The sequence below is a fragment of the Mesitornis unicolor genome, unplaced genomic scaffold (assembly GCF_000695765.1).
Source record: "Mesitornis unicolor isolate BGI_N332 unplaced genomic scaffold, ASM69576v1 Scaffold54801, whole genome shotgun sequence".
NCBI lineage: Eukaryota > Metazoa > Chordata > Aves > Mesitornithiformes > Mesitornithidae > Mesitornis > Mesitornis unicolor.
Window position 1 is genome coordinate 1 of NW_010162862.1, and position 17,076 is coordinate 17,076.

Here is a 17,076-nt window from a genome sequence, read left to right on the forward strand (position 1 = left end):
TTAGTTCTATTTAGCTCAAATCAGGACACAGTATAACCAGTCTCTTACCGTCATTTGTAGTGTCTTGCCTTCCTATGTGCCATCAGCAAAAGAAACTTACCCTAAAATAACCTATTCTGTTTGTATCTGTAGAGGGGCAGACCTTTCTGCGCTAGTGCGTGAGGCTTCAATTTGTGCCTTGAGGCAGGAAATAGCCCTGCAGAATACTAAAAGCAAGAAAGGTAAGAAAGCTGTACAAAAATCTTAAATGAACAGTGAGTAGATAAATGGCATGTAAAGTATTTAAGGTAGTTCAGGACAAGCATAAAGGTGTGTCTGTTGTACATAAATGACTGAAGACTTCTAAGCCAAACAAAAATTAATCAGGTTTGTTTTAAGAACACATAAGCAACTTTGAAGTACACATAGGGGAGAGTACAGGAAAAAATGGTTATGCTGGAGGTTCAGCTTTTTTTTTTTCCTAAAAGAACTGAACTTCGTAACTTTAAAGTTCATGTTAAATGGTAGCATTGACAATTTATATACTAGACTGAATACATCTTTGCCAAACTTCCACATCACTGCCAAAGACTATACCGACTTGCAGATTTACATATGGTTATAACTGCATGCAACTGTATTGTGTAACTGCATGCATGCATCTGGTAGTAATGGCATTAGGAAAATGGGAGTGACGTTTTTGATCTTAGGTGTTTCGCTTATTAGTGGCTCTTGCCAGGAATTTAGCAGGGAGTTAGAAATTGTTTCAAGTACAGTCTTTCCCCTTTCCATATCTTTCTGCACTTTCGTTTTAAGTTATATTTTCCTGCGTTTTAAGTTCCTGTTTTCTGTGCAGATACGAAAATGGAATTGGAAATTAAAACTTTTATATAAAATGTGTGTGTATCTAGATGTTTTTCCAGTACCTTTGTTATTTTACCCTTATGTCAGAATGCAAAGCTAAGATGGAATTGTGACTTTTCAGATTATGTTCTTGGGAAATATATTAGGTTTTCATTATCCTTCTGATTTCCAAGAACCACACTGGAATTTTAGTGGCTTTGAATCTTTCTTTTTGACCTGGTACGTATCCAGTCTCATCTGGTTTTTAACAACAGTAGGTTAACAGAGCGTTGTTTTGACAGAACTAGCATGTTTATTTAGAGAAAAGGGAAAAAAGACTTTGGTTACCCATTTTGCTTGCTGTAGTTGGAAAAAAGCTCTTGATTTGAGATGGAAATTTCTGACTTTATCTTGTTCATTTTCATGATTATCCATAATACAACAGGCTTTATTCAAAGATGGTCATCACTTGAATGCAGCATTCACATTTAGGATTGCAGCCTGGGCACTCATGGTATGGATGTGTAGGCAGTCAGCAAGTCCATAATATATGTATGCATAGCTTGATCTGCATGTTTGGGATGTCCTTGGGCTTGGATCTCCAGGATGTCAGCCCTGGCTGGCATGAAAGTGTGTAAGGTCACTTCTGATTTGAGGCCTTGTTCATTTGTATCTTCAAAAGGGGTTTGCATGTACACAGACTGGAGAATTTCTTCCCCCAGCATTACCACAGGCCGTGCACAGTGCCTCCCCTCCCATACCCTACGTGGCTGTGGCTGGATGCTGTGTGTCTCTCTCAGTCTGTACTTCAGAACCACTTGGCTGAGATCAGTGCTGTTCCTTTCCACTCTATAGAAATGCTGTTGCAGCTTCCTTGTTATGCCTTTACATTTTCTCTCTGTAACTCATTCAGGGGTGTGGCTTTTTTAACACTCAACAGTGGTTTGCTCAAAGGGACTTTTTAATAGTGAAGTGGAAAGATATCCTTTTGTGATATTTCTAAGAATCCATAAATTCTGATTCCAACTTGAACAGTCCTAGGAGACCTGATAGTGTTAGTCACTGTGGTCTGGTAGTTGCCAGATATTGCAGTTTGTCTGGGGAAAGATGGGGGAAATCCTAACAAAGATTGGGCAGATTTTCAATTTTATGAAGTCCCTCTGGAGTTCCCCATCACTGGCCCAGCATCTGACTGCCTAGAAGGGTTTGATATAATTTGATATATAATATAATAACTACTTGGTAGTTATCACTTGTCTCTCTTTTCCAAGCCAATGAAGAAGATGCTGCATAAAAATGATTTCAGCACCAACACCAGAGTGGGACCCTATTGCTGCCTGTTTCCTGTCCTGAAACGTGACCATTAAGCCTTATGCTCCATTTCATGTCCTTTAATCAGCTTTCAGTCCACCAAAAGAACTTTCCTACAATTCCTCAAATTTACCAATCCTCTGGTGGCTGTAACAAGACATAGCCAGCAGTTCTACAGTTTCCCAGTTCCTTCAGAACCTTTGGGTAAACATCTGGTCCTGGTGTTAACAGCCTAATGGACCTCCTCTAGTTTAATAGTTTCTGTATATTTATTTCAAATAGATCTAGTTACTAAGAATGTATGGAGTATGAGAATCTCTTGACACTTTCAGCTGTAAAAGCAAATGCAGCAAATTCATCAACCTTCTAAACTATGACCTTATCCCTAAGTGTCCCTTTTTGTATATTGTATTTTTTTTTTAAAGATAGCCAGTGACCCCACATCACCTACATAGTCTATAAAGCTGCTGTTCTTAAGCAAAGTCTGAGACTTCTCATTACAGCAATTAAGAGCAAATGTGGTTTAGCAAGTGAGATTAATTAAAGTTTTGTATCTTTGTGGTTGAACTTGAAAAGCAAGATCTGGTCCTTGTTTGACACTTTCAAATTAAGAGCAAAGGGAACCAGCTATCCTTCATGCATCTTTGTAAATAGGAAAAATACCTGTTTATATACTCCATAACTCCAATTTATAATTTTTTAATAAAACATTCATACCTACTTATTCAGACTAAATGGTTTAGTCATCAGAACTCAATGTTAATGCAAGTAGCTCAGGTACAGATTACTGACAGCTAAATTCCCCACAGTATCAAGCATTGTGCCTGTTTTTATCATAAAGTAAGGATGAAGTAGCCTAACTTTCAATTAGAAGTACTTTACCAAGCAGTAGGTAAAGGTATGCTTACCCCTATCCATAGCTAATACTCTCATGTTAGTACTGTAGACTATTTCACCTTGACCGTTTCTGATAACCATGGCCCTAACAATACTGATCTTCCTAGCTGATTAATGCTGTTTTCTCCTTGCTTTTTTCTCTTTTAATTGAGGCTATATATGGTTATATAATTTGATTTAAAAGTTACAGACTTAAAAGCAAAAGCAAAATGAAAGTCTAATAGCTTTATTATTTTATGGAATTTTGATGACTCAAAGTAATTTGGCTTCTGTGAACGACCCAAGTTGAACTCTTTTTTTTTTTTTACTATAAGTAAGTAGTGTTTCCTTGGGGAAATAAATCATTATGCTGATATTTTAAATTTACATGTTCATTTATAGTGTTATAATTTTATATGGTTTGAGAATCTTGAATAAGAGCTTCAGAGAACTGAGATGAGAGAGCAGCAAGCTTGTATGTTTAGGTCGGTGAACTTTAACCTTCATCTTTACTTTTACAGCAAGTAAGGATAATTATAGACTTGCTCTTCTGTTTTATACCTTAAACAAGTCCTCATTTTGAAGTTAGTGCCTTCCATCTGCTATGTAGCCTTTTGCTGTATCAGCAGAAAATTTTTAACTCACATCAAATACATTAATGAGCAATCTTTGCTTTTTCATGTCAGCACATCCCATTTCACATTACAAAGATGTATGCAAAGGTAGTGGCAGTACCTATCTGTGGAAGCAAAGTGTCTTAATGAAGTACACAAAATGCACCAAACTGGCTCTAAAGACATACCTTCTGGACCTCTCTCATACCTGATACCGGTGTGTGATGTTAGCATTGTAATGAATCTGTACAGTAGCAGTATCTTGCGATTCTTAAGTCTGGATTGTGAAAGCAGAGGAATCCATTATTTGAGGTATACTTTTGGTATATTAAAAAAGCCTGTTCAAAAGGTTATTAACTACTCTGGATAGCTGCATTAAGGTCAAAAAGGCAATTTGCACAAACTTAAACACAGGGAGTTGTGAAAGTGAAAACTTTCACCACTTCTGACTAATGCCAGACAAGGCAGTGATATGAAGTCAGTTATTTAGGAATTGAGCATCCTGTAGTAAATTGGCATTACAACAAAGTTTTCTAGGTACTTACTAAATACCACTCTGTAGGGAAGCTTTAATACTAAAAATATAGAAAATAAAGCCCAGAACTGGAAGCAGCAGCATTTGAGGCATTCACTTCCAGAATGGTTAAGGGACTTGAATTCTAGCTGGACTTGATGTAAGCTGCAGTGAACTTGGCATCTTTGATAATTAAATTGAGTCTTCAGGTGGAAACACCTATACCAAAAATAACTTTCTGAAACAAGGAAGTACTCTTTGGCTTAAAGGGCAAGGGATTAGAGGGATTAAGATCTTGCCTAAACCTCCTCTTAAGAGGCTACATAAAATGTAAGAGTTCAGGTGTTCACAACACTACTGAATTAGATTTCATCCAACTGACCAGCACATGCAGTTTGTTAGGTTTCATGAATGCTGCCTTGAAATACATGTAAAAATTGCTTGTCACTTGCCTGCAATTTTATTTAGTTATTGATTCTGCTTTGTTCTTTAAGGAGAAATCAAGATTTCCCATAAACACTTTGAAGCAGCTTTTAAGAAAGTGAAATCTTCAGTATCAAAAAAGGTAAGATAAGCTTCAAGCATGTAAGACTCATTACTTCCCTGGAGAGGATATTCTCTTTATGCTGGGGACTGGTGGGAATAGTTAAAGTTGCAGTATACTTGCATGTATTTCAAACTGTTGCTACCTTTGTCTGCATTGAACAAACCTGATGTATTTTACAAGTTCAGAAATTAGTCTCCCTTTCAGCTGCAGATGATGCATTGCAGGTAGATGGATTACCATGCCATCAAGTTTATCTTTTAGTCTGGCACTTTGGACGTCTCATAGATATTCCCAGATTAGTTCCTGGCCTGGCCCAAACCTCTTACAGCTGTGGAATTTTCCGTTAAAAGTCAAGGCCTTTAGAGCACACACCACCTTTTTTCCCCCTGGACAGATGTGACACCTAAAGGATGCTCAACCATTTCTGTTAATGTGCAAAAGACAACATTTTGAGAGAGGACACAAAACACACTATCATTTTAGTTATTTCTTATCAGTTCTTCATTATTTGCATGTCAAGGAAGTTTGATTTAAGTTTCCTTATGACCTGTTCTTTTTAATGACTGAAAAGGAAGCTGTTCAATCATTTTAATTACTAGAGTTGAGAAGTTAATATACATAGGAATTGTTATTGCTGCAGAACTTTTGTTTTCCTGTTTTTTTTGACACTAGCCAGAGAGGAGTTAACTATTTCCTTTCATTGTCATTGTACGTTGCTGGTCAGTGACCTTTTCTAAAATTTAAAAGGGATCTTTGCCTCCAAGACCCTTTACAGATGGTGTTGGCTGTTGGTTTCTTCCCCTTTGCTAACCACTAAGCAAACAGTTCAGAAGCAACACCCACTCTTAACATAGAAATCACTGGTAATTATTAGGACATATTCCTTCTGGTTCTTCAAAGTTAACCAGAAATATCATTCTGCATCTGAAATGCAGCTTAAATATCACATGTGTCAGAGCTCTATATTTCAGTTATATCCATCTGAAGAATCTTTTTTCAAGTACAAGATACTCATGTCCTGTTTCCAGGTGCTACTTCCTATCTGCTAGACAAATTTCATCTGACAAAAACTCTATACCCCTTCCTATGAATACTGAAAAATACAAGAAGCTGCATCTCACTGATTTAGTGCTTCTATCTCCTGACTTCCTTCCCATACACATCTGAGTTCAGTTAACTTGAGTCAACCAATTACACCAAAAGCAAGACAAACCAAAATAAGTTCTTAAAGCCATGGAGAGACATTAACTTCTGAAGCCAGTTATTTCAGTGGAAGTTAACATCTCTAAGTATTCTGTTCCTCAAAACTCTAATTTTGGGTGACTAGTGAAAAGGATTAAGGAAGTTACAGTTAATAAGTTAGACTAGCAAAAGAATCTTGACTGTTCATTTTGGCAAAAGTAGATGGGGAGTCAAGTGTCCATTCTGCAGCTCCCTTGTCAAAGAGGACAGTCACCTCCTCAGTGAAGCTGCAATCTGAATACTGTGGCAATATTAAGTATAAAGAACTCTGCCAAAGGCTTCTGTTAGTTACATATCACTGGTGTCTATCACTGGAGAACCTCATTTATGAGTCAGGATAAGGGTGGGTTTTTTTCCTTACTTAGTTTTTTGTTTCTAAGTACAGCTAGTGGCTCATATAGCTGTTTTGTTTAACTTTCTGGTTTAATACATATTAAGTCACTTGTAAACATTGCATGATTTTTTTACCATTGTCTGAAGTGGTTTTTTTCCCCTCTTATCTTGGCACTGCTAGGATCAAATAACGTATGAAGAACTGCGTCAGTCGCTGTGCAGGTGATACATTTGGACAGTTCCCAAGAGAGACTTACTCTACAGCAGTGGAGAGTTTTGTAATACCTGTGCCTGATTTGAAGAGGCAGGTTGGAAAAGAGCTCTACTAAATCTTGCTCCACTTTTTAAACTGTACCTGAAAAAACATCATCATAACCTACTGCTCTAAGCCATCCTTAATTTAACTATTTCCAGAATAAAAGATACAATACTTACTTCCTGCTTATTACCATTTACATTTCAGAAATTAATGCTTTTACTGCAAAGGGCCAATACCATTCTGATGTAATATTTGATGCCTTTAATCAGAAATCTGAGGCAGAGAAGCTAACCCTTCATAGTATTTACATTGCTCAAATAGCTGTTTTTCAAGAACAAGGACTCTGGAATAATCACTGGGAGAAGAGCTGTGAAAGTAGTCTGGGAAAGTAGCACACAGTGTGTTGTTATACCGTTAATCGTGCCTTTCCCAAACACAGTGACAGGTGATTGTGCCAGCAGTTTCTCAGAGCTTCTAACAGCTTCCCTTTACCTTCTCAAAAGAAACAATCCAGAGATGGCAAGCTGGCCTAAAGTCACCTGGGAGAGACTAAAGTTTGGAAATCTGAGCAGCACTATGATATTATGATTTAACAGCCATGTAAGAAACATTTGAAACTGTAAGAGTTATCTAAAGCTGATTCTTAATGTTTTTTTAAACAGACAGATCTGAAACAAAAAAGTTCTATTACAGGTTTGAATTTCTTAGCTCAAGTGTTTTGATATCCTCGAGAGAAAGGAAACTTTTACACTAACAGGCCAAGAGCCTCAAGGTTCTTTTTGTTGTTGTTGTTGTTGGTTGGTTTTTTTAAATACAGGAAATTCCATCTAGGAAAGAGGGTCATAACTTTCAGCACCAGCAAACTGGGAAGTGTTAAGACAAAACACTGAAATGTGACAAATACTGAGTAATTTCTGAAACTAGAAAGCTTCATGGATTTTTCAACCACTGTCCTGTTTCTACAAAGTTCTAATTATTAATCACAGTTCCTATCTTTGGTCAATCTTACTTTTTCTAAAAGTGCTGCAACCATCAGTCAAGAATCAGAACAGGAAATGGATGATTTCTGCCAAAGACTTTCCATTAAACTTGCCAAGTTTGATAATAAACTTTAAATAACTTTTAAAGTCATGAAACTTCCATATAAAATAATAAAATAGCTTTCGTAAGCAGCATTTATTCTGTTAGCATGCACCCTACTTTAAGAGCAAGGATGTGACCTTGAACAACCTGATCTGACTTCAAGACTGACCTTTCCTTGAGAGGGAACAGCACCTTACTCCTTTGAACTGCCATCTTGGAGATCTTGCCCACTTTTTCCAAAGATAAATGTGGAAGGCTATTACAAATAACTAATCACCACAGAGTTGTGTGTTTAAAATACTGACACTCACAGCAGCTTGTTCTTCTCACTGATTTTTGCCCAACATGGTATGATATTGCATCCCTTCTCTGGAAAGCCTGAGACTCAGTGACTCAAGCCTGTATGACTAACAAATGAAGTCCCTGCATATAAAGCAGACGATGATCTGTTTGTAAATGTAAGTCAGGCTTGGAGCTGTAGAAGTTACCGATTCCCAGAAATCGAAGATGAAAGAGCACCATTTTATCTCAGTAGTTTCACTTGTGGATGTTCACTGCAGTGAGGCAGTGCAATTAGTACATATCAGTTAAGTGACTAATGTCAAATCATAACTGGATAGCAGGCACCGACCTATAAAAGAACCACCTGTGTTACATAAACTTTTTTCCTGTTTTAGCTCTACAGCTACAACTTCACACTTTGGATTTTTTTACCACCTTCTGTAAATAAAAGGCTTTTATTTTATAGGAAGCTACAACTGTATCCAAGTAAGCTCTGAACCCTTTCACTATAATAACATACAAGTCACTTGAGTGTTTTAACAGCTGACCAATGGAAAAGAGAATCAAGTAGAAGCCTCATGAAAACAGTATATGCTACCTCAAATATAAGTTTTGAAACTGTCAGACATTTTACCTTTATATTTGATAATTCTAAAGGCTGTCACTGTTTTTTACCTGCCTATGCTATCCATTGGTTTCAGAACAAATAAACTGTATGTGAACATTTGATCAGGATTTTAAAAGTCTCCAAAACTGTGATACAACTTCAGCAATACAATTTAGGAATACATCATGCTCTTTTTGGAAAAAAGATGTGGCAAGCAAGCTACTGTACAGTTGAAAATAACCACATGAATGATTTCTCATATGCTTAATATACAAAGAATGATCTAATGATGATTTCCCTTAACATGTGATGATAGTGGAAAAGGAAATCGGGTTTAAATTTACAATAAAATCTGAAGTTTAGCTGGAAGGCAGAAAAAGCCAGATTAGTCACATGTCCATATCCTGTTTGCTTACATTGCCTGGACTACAACTCTGTCAGGGAGCAGCCAAGGGTGTGCAACTGAACTGACTGCTCACACAAGAAAGTGCTGCACCCGCACTGCTACCTTTTTTGTGGGAAATTCTGCTTAGCCTATAGTGCTTATCACTGAAAAAACTTGATAAGAGATCAAATGTAAGATCCTCTGTACTTGTACACAGAAAATGGGAATCACTTTAAGGAACAAGCCTTTATGCAATACAGACCACTACTTTGTTCTGCATATGCAGCTACTGCTCCTAGCAGACATGCATAGAGGACATTTTCCCTATAGTCATCTTGTTTCTCCTGGGACAAGATGAAGGAATTGTTCATTACACTGTTCTTATCTCCCTTTTCCTGAGGTGAGCCACATACCTAAATCACAGTAACAATTCTGTCCCAGAGCACAGTGGATGCCAACTTAAGCATGGATAGGGGGCAGAGGCAGTGCAGGGAACTGTCAGCAGGGAAAAAAAAATACTGTCTTCATTCTTGGCTCAATAGGAAACTTTTCCAATATTTTTGTCCTCACTAAAGGCTTGTATACCACTGCAGGCTTGGTTGTGAAATAGATTTGATAGAGAGATAATTGTCTATGTAGAGTTGCAGGTTGCTGTGTTAAAGGCCTATCCACATGATTTAGACACACCTATTTGTCAGATTGTTTTCCTAGGACCTTGCAGAACAACCTTCACCAACCCAGAAATAGCTCCTGTGCTTTGCAGTGTGCAAGTTAAAACAGCAGACCTTGCTTTGCCTTAAGTGCTTTGAGACTAAAATGACAGAGGACTACACTTTCCAAAAGCTGTGTTTTAGACCACTTGTCATGCAAGATCACTGCAAGCAACTTTTCTCCTGTTTGTCCAACAGGGTAAGTATGGCAGCCTGCAATCTATAACAGTGTAAGACCAGATTACTGGTTGGCGAAGCTCATCATTAAGTAAGGAATGAACAGCTTTAAGTTCTGCTGTGGCATGTCATTTCATGTGATACAAGAATAAATGCCAAGGAGACAGAGGTAAACCACTAAGGTCATTGCCTAATGGTGTCTGCTTACCTAGAACAGATCCATTTCTCAACATCTGCAAACTTTAGGCTTGCTGGCTACATTTAAATGACTTGACCAGAGAAATTCTGCAAACAGAACAAAAAGCCTTCAGTACATTTCAACTGACCTCTGGTTCCAGGGAGGAAGTCTTGGCCTGGATGTAAAAGCATGGGAAGTATGGAGCTGGAAAGATGCATCCATTTAACACATGTTAATCAGCTACTGCTGTGGAGCAGGCAGGTTCAACACCACCACAAGAATGTCAGAGCCAAGAGTTGTTTTGAAAGAAGAATATACCCACACCTGTCCTGTGAGAAAACTCATGCCTAGCATGATAAGACTCCAGGATGCATTACTTACTCCACTTAATCAGCCTCAAATAATTAGGGAGGGGGAAGGGATGTTAAAAGCTATGCAAGGCAGTTTATTCTGAAACCTCTAAGTTTTTCTGAAAGCCCTGAAGGGGATTCAGAGCTCTGCACAATTTAACTGCAGCTAAGATACTTGGATGACATGTTTAACACAGCTAACCCAAAGTCAGCTGTGTTTTGACAGTTAAACCCCTGGCTAATGTCACATAAAGGAGAGGTTTGCCAAATTGACAAAAGGAACAAACCCTAGCAAGCACGTAGAAAGGACAACTAACTCATTCCATCTGAGTAGATTTATTAAGAAAAGATAATGAGGTTAACTGTCAGGGTTCTTAATGCTTTTTAGGATTAATTCCTTCTTCACTGGTAAGCCAAAGCTCCCTCCAACTTTGAGATAAAATATTTCAAAAGTTATATTAACCTGTTTCTGCCAGATCTATTTTAATAGCATTAATGAGAACTATTTAACTCCTTAAAAGCAGTAACTAGATGGTTCATATGTATTCTAAAAAATTAACATTTCCTGTTTCTGCACCATGCCTTTGGACTAAAGGCCACATTATAAGTAAGACTCAGACTGGTTATTTAGAATATATAAAACACAAGTCAATTACTCCAGCTGGTCTTAATTCCCTTTACCAGTGATTCAGAAATGCTTCTGTGTTCTAGGATGAAACTATGCTGCAATATAGGTTAACTTTCAGATGATCTGTTTCTGGCAAAATCCCTACCACTGAAGTTAAATGCCCAGGCCTCTTGTGTATTATAGGGAAATTGTATACCTAAGAATGGCAGTTACCAATGCTTGCAAGAATCAGACCATGGTTTAGATACAAACATAAGTCTCTCTGGCTCTGATTAACCAAGCCCAGTAAGTGTTCTCCAGTGTTTTCTTTCAGAAAGATTATGGCAAGCATAGATATCTTCCTCAGAATTCTTCACTACTCTACAGCTTTTAAAGTGAGAATGTGGTATTTATAATTGGAGTTGGAAGGGAAGATCATAGTCAGGACACCTTAAAGCAACATTAGCAGTTTTAAACAGGAAAGACAGCAACTTCAGTCCTGTTTAAAAGCAGTAATTCACACTTGCACTACCCATTGGGAGGACAGTAAGAGGCACCAGTGATTGTATGAAATAGGTGACTAAGCCCAAGTATGAAAGTTCAACTCTGAGCTCTCACTAATCCTAGATGAATACTTAAAATAATCAATTTCTCAACCTTAGCTTTTAGCTGTAGAACTTTTTGGCAACACTTTCCATCCTTCATTCAGCTATGGTAAACCAACACTGAAAAGATTTAATTCCACCATTCACTTCTTGAATTGGGAACAGATGCAGAAGTGCCTTAAAAAGAAAAACTGTTTCACAACTTAAGCCTATTCAATTCTTTCAGCCAGTCAGTTGGCAAGGCAGCAATTCTTTACAGTTCATCTATACCACCACTCAATAGAAGAGGTCTTGCATCTGCTTTAAAAATACCAGATTTCACTAAAGTTTAAGTCCTTCAGCATTAGGATACCAGTCAAAAATTCACCCAACATTACTTTAATATCTGGTTTTTAATGACATGCAAAAATACGGGATAAAGTATATTTTGACATCCCACTATACCCTGAGCAATTTGCTGGCTAGCTGGCATGTTAGTGGCATCATGAAGTCACTTCGTAAGTTGCTGGTACACTTTCATACCATTTCTATTACTTAACCACAGGTAAGGGCTCACACTTTAAAAAACCAAAACAAAACACACATTCGAAACAGAACTGCAATCAATTGAGGGTTAAGATGTACCAACACATTCTTCTCAGGTGCTCGGCTTCTTCCCGCCACAAAACACACCACCAAACCCTTAAACCCCACAAAATGCAGGAGGCTGGAGACATCTAAAAATTAGTTTACTTACAGTAGACCAGTGTGCACAGCAGCTGAGACTTCCACTTTCATCAGATTCCATCTTTCAGATAACAGAACAACATACCATAGGATCACAATTTGAGATTTAAGGGTGAGTTGTAGCCATCTATGACAGCTTAAAGCCGTCATCAATGCATTAGATGCTAGAAGACCAATACACTCTGCTGAGGTATGTAGAGATTCATCCTTCAGGGTTCAGCAAGCCTATCCATTCTCTGTTCCCAATTTAAAAACTTCTGAAGCAGGAAGTTTGGTTATCACCACACGTGCTCTCACCACATTTTAATACAAAAGACAGACAAGTGTTTATGGAGGGTACTGTAGGTTTAGGGGAAAAAAAATACCAAGATCATGTAGCAATACCCTTCTGTGTACACAAATGTAAAACTTTAGGACAAGCCTAATAATTTTTCTTTGTGGATCACAGAAAACTGAACTGTAACAAGATTTTAAAAAACCAAACCACACAAACCAAAACCTAGCAGTTAATATGAAGTCACCTAGTGGCTTACACAATGTGATTCCAAACGCTAGCCGCTTGAGCAGTATCCTGCCGCAAGCAGCTTAGGCAGTAGGTGGGGACCCCCAGAGTTGGCAATTCCCTGCCTTTTTACAAGGAAGTCACAGAAGCCATCTCCAACATGCCAACTGCTTTCTGATGGATTGCTCCTTTAAAGGCAATTTCAGTAGGAAAATTAGAACTTTAAAGCAATGCTTCAAATGACACGTTACACATTTAAACCAAAGCAGACTTAAACATTTCTGTGCAAATTTAGTTCTTCCACCCATACATTTGAAAACAGGTTCAACTGAAGGTTTAAGCTGACAAATCACATTAGTTTAGAATTAACAGGTAAGTACAGCATTTTAACACTATGGTCATCTAAACAGCACAGTGTGGGCTGTGAGGAGGGCTACATTGAGAACTTTTAAAATATTAAGAGACATATATTTTATATAGATTTAACACCTGCCAAAGTAAATTCTGTAACAAAGTGATTTAGCATTATGCATATAACACTGATCCTTGGGCAAACATACACACATTAAATCCATGAATCTGAGGACTGCAAGGAATGTTATAGCTGGTAGGAGTCTGCTACAAAATCCTTAAGGATGCATTGCTATGTTGCTGTAATCTTTATGTAGGACACTGGTGAACATCTTTAGCAAGAGACCTTATACCAGCCACTTTAAAGCAAGCAGACATTTCAAAGTTTTTTGGTTGCCAGAAGTTTAATCTTCCTTCACTTCACCCTTTAATTGCCTTTTCATGCGTGAATATGGGCTGATTGTGTCGTCCATCACGAAGTCATACAGTACTTTTATCCAAGAGTTATATTGTGGCAGGTTGTCATAGTATTCAGCTGCTATTTTCTTCACCTAAAGAGGAGGTTAAAGGTTTATTTACAATTTATATTGGCACCAACCATGAGAACTTTACAATCCTCAACCTGTAACTTACTGCAGCATAGTAGAGATTGCATTTTAGATGTCACATTCTGCAGAAAAGGCTACTCATGCCACACAGTGAAAGTTTCTTGAAGGAAAAAAAAAGTTGTTAACTAAACTTAATGAGAAACTTCTATATTTAAGCTAACCAGAACAAACTCTGCTAACGCTCTGAAGCCTGTGCACCACACTACCTACAGAATTATGTAGCTCACACAAAAGCAAGCAGTCTGGTTCCCTGTGGAAGTGGGTGACTCAGTTCAGTGCTGACTCATAGATATGAGTCTCACTAAAAAGGATGTTGTAAGTTCTAGGAAGAGATGTTCAAAACAGCTATTTTTACATGTAGTTTCAAACCTCAGCACTCGGAGCAAAAACCATCTTGTTTCTGAGGGCAGGCATTAAAGAATTAATATAAACTGCTTCCAAATACTTTATTCTCAGATATAAATGCTGACTAGGTAACTGTTTTAAACTAAGAGAGCTAGAGTTTCAGTTAGATATCCTTACAGATATTTAAGGCAAACCAACTAAAAACCTTAAAAACCTGAACAGAACAAAACTGATTTTTCACTAAATTACATAGCTCTAGATAAAAGAAAAAATTAATCTGTATAAACAACAGACAATCCCAAGATATTTGCATGCCTAGTTTGGAGCAGATCATTTTGATCCATCACCACACTTACAGAATAGTGCATATCTAGCCAGTGTTAGTTTAAATCTAGTTTACTTTTATTCAACAGTAAATCTCAGCTCACCCTTTCCCCATCTGGAATCAAGTGTTCAGTACTTCAGTGAGCTTTAGCTCACAGCATAGCAGAGTCCAATCAAATTAACTACACTGTTCTAAAAGAAAGCTTTGTTTTCTTATCAGAGCTGTGGATTAAAAGTCCTGTAGCAGAGCTAAGTATTTGCCTCTGCAATTAAATACTTTAAAAAATATTTCCTATTTACAACTCAAGTACTGCTGCAAGTGAAATGCTGGTTCACCAGCAGAGATCTGGGTATAAAAAGAAGAGTTCAAGCAACTTTAACTGTATCTGTAGGATGAAATTGCTAAATAAGATAAATCCTCTGTCTTAAAAAAAAAAGAGACTGAACACACAAAAACGAAGCCTCAACAAACCCAATTACAGAATGTAACTGTCATGCTGGATAAATGCTGGAGTAGTTATTTCATCTACAGTTCCACTACTTAAAGCAGAATTAATCAAGTTTAGACTCCACCAAAGGCACAAGCTTGCAAGGTCTTACTAAGTGCAATAACAAAGCCACAAGACCAACACTACAGCTAGTCAAACTGCAAATTTGGTGTCTTTTCACTAAAGATGTGTGTTACGTGTCACCCTGGAAGCCTGTGTTCTCATGCTCCAACTGGGAAACACACACAATGAGAATCAAGCTAGAAAGAGACCAGCAAAGATTGACATGAGAGAAAGTTCACATCCGCCACTCATGCTTTGAAGCCTTAATTCTGTCAGTGTACAGCTGACAATTACTTAGGGTTCAAAGGTTCTCACTAGAGCACACAGAGCTGCTCCAAAATCAAAAGCTATTAAACATTTGTCAGCAGTACAACAAACATTAACATTACCTCAAACTGTCTCTTTTCCCCACCAGAGAATATCAGTGATAGAAGAGACTGGGGGATAAGCACACATTACAATATTGTCCTTAAGATTTCAAGGATAGAGACAGCAAATCTCTGAAGATATCTGCAACTTCTTAACTGGCTTTCTGCGTACTCACAAACTGAAGAAATTAGAAGGCTGGTTGTAATTACAGAAAACTAAAGTTAGTGCAAAGCATAAAACATGTATTTCCTCCTCTCTCCTTTTATGGAAGAGGCCTGAGCAGCTTGTTCAGGATACCACTAAATGGTAGTAACTACCCCCTTCATCACTTGACTTCAAAGTTGTTCTCTCTTTTTTTTAGGCTCCTAACTTCCATTCCTCTATCAGTGTTGTACTTGATCTTAAAGTTAAAGTAGGGCTTATTTTAAGAAAAAGCAGTACCTTGGAAGTAAACTTACCAGTGGAAGGCTCTTCCCAGGAATATTGGGGAAGTCATGATGTTCATTGTGATAGCCAACATTAAAAGTGAGCAAATTAAGCGGCCCATAGTAGGAGTAAGTCTCATGTCCTTTTAAAAACATGTAATGTTCAGCTATGAAGTGTCCTGAAATTGGATGCAACCCAAGGCCAAGTACTGACCCAGCAAGCATGTAAAAAATGGATTTAACTCCCCATAAATAATATATCATGACATCAAAGGAAAGCTGAGCCAACAAATTGATTATTTCAAGTCGAGTAATGGGTTTGGGATTGATGCAGAGAGGTCTAATCGCATAGAAAAAAGGCTGAAGAACAATCCATATGAACTTCCTAAAACGAGTGCAGAAAAACCAGCCTTCAAAGTTGGTTGGAATGTCCACATCAATTCCATCGCCACCCAAGTAACGATGGTGATCCATGTGGTATCTCTTGAAGGATATGGAGTATGGGAGACCAAGAGGGAGGTTGGCAAATATTCCATACCATCGGTTCCACATGGCTTTGCTGTTGCCAAAGGCACTATTGTGAGAGATCTCATGAATCGCCAGAGTCATGGAGTGGCTGATACAGCTTCCAAAAACATAGGCCCAGAAGATTACCCATTTCCAGTCCAAGTCTTTAACTAGGTAAAATGCAGTCAACTGTGCAAGAACCATCAGCACAACCACCCAGATCAAGTTGTAGTCTGGCTTCATCAACGCTTTTATCTCCGGATGTTTAGCTAGATGGGAAAGAATTAAACGAAAAAGGAGTTGTTCAGAAGCCCTCCTCACAGCCAACTATGCCGATTAGATTACAAGAGCAGATGCAGTCATTTCTTCCCTTCCTCCTCGTTAGGATTTGTCTGTAAAGGTAATAAAAACACACCACCTTCCCACTTGTGATATTTAATGCTATAATGAATCCTTTAGAACTAAATCATTTCAGCATTTTTCTGTTGCTCAGCAACTAGACACCTACGTGCCAAGCACCACTACCACCTCCAGCCTACCCAGGAGGAAAAAGGCTTCGAACCGACAACCCACCAGAAGGGCTCAAGTAAGCTCAGAGTCCATTCAGGCATTTTACTTCAAAACGCGGTTATTTACCACCAATACTGGGTGCCGCTATGACCTCTACACATGATATACGATGTATTTATAAGGGATAGCAGACATCAAGTATCCAGCTCGCTACCGAAGGGCCCTGCGGAAGCGGGCAGCAGGGAGGGGTAATCGCTGTCTGGCAGCGAAGCGCGCCCCGGCTGCGTCCGGCGCCCCTCCGCAGCTGCTCAGCGCTCGCTCCGCAGCTCAAAATGGAAGCCCGGGCCGCCCACCCC

General features: G+C 38.3%; 1 protein-coding gene across 1 annotated transcript; it reads right to left on the reverse strand.

Moving 5' to 3' along the window:
- Nucleotides 1-13,004: 13,004 nt before the first annotated feature.
- DEGS1 (delta(4)-desaturase, sphingolipid 1) lies at nucleotides 13,005-16,477 on the reverse strand. Its single transcript, XM_010193740.1, has 2 exons — nucleotides 15,737-16,477; nucleotides 13,005-13,632 (listed from the first exon to the last, which is right to left on the reverse strand). Exons 1-2 carry the CDS (start codon nucleotides 16,451-16,453, stop codon nucleotides 13,486-13,488), a joined length of 864 nt encoding a protein of 287 aa, XP_010192042.1. The 5' UTR covers nucleotides 16,454-16,477; the 3' UTR covers nucleotides 13,005-13,485.
- Between the last annotated feature and the right edge of the window lie 599 nt (nucleotides 16,478-17,076).

Coding starts and splice junctions, on each gene's coding strand:
- DEGS1 (XM_010193740.1), bottom strand. CDS start 16,453: ATGAAGCCAGACTACAACTTGATCTGGGTGGTTGTGCTGATGGTTCTT. Junction 13,633..15,736: donor CTGGGAAGAGCCTTCCACTG/GTAAGTTTACTT, acceptor CCTCCTCTTTAG/GTGAAGAAAATAGCAGCTGA.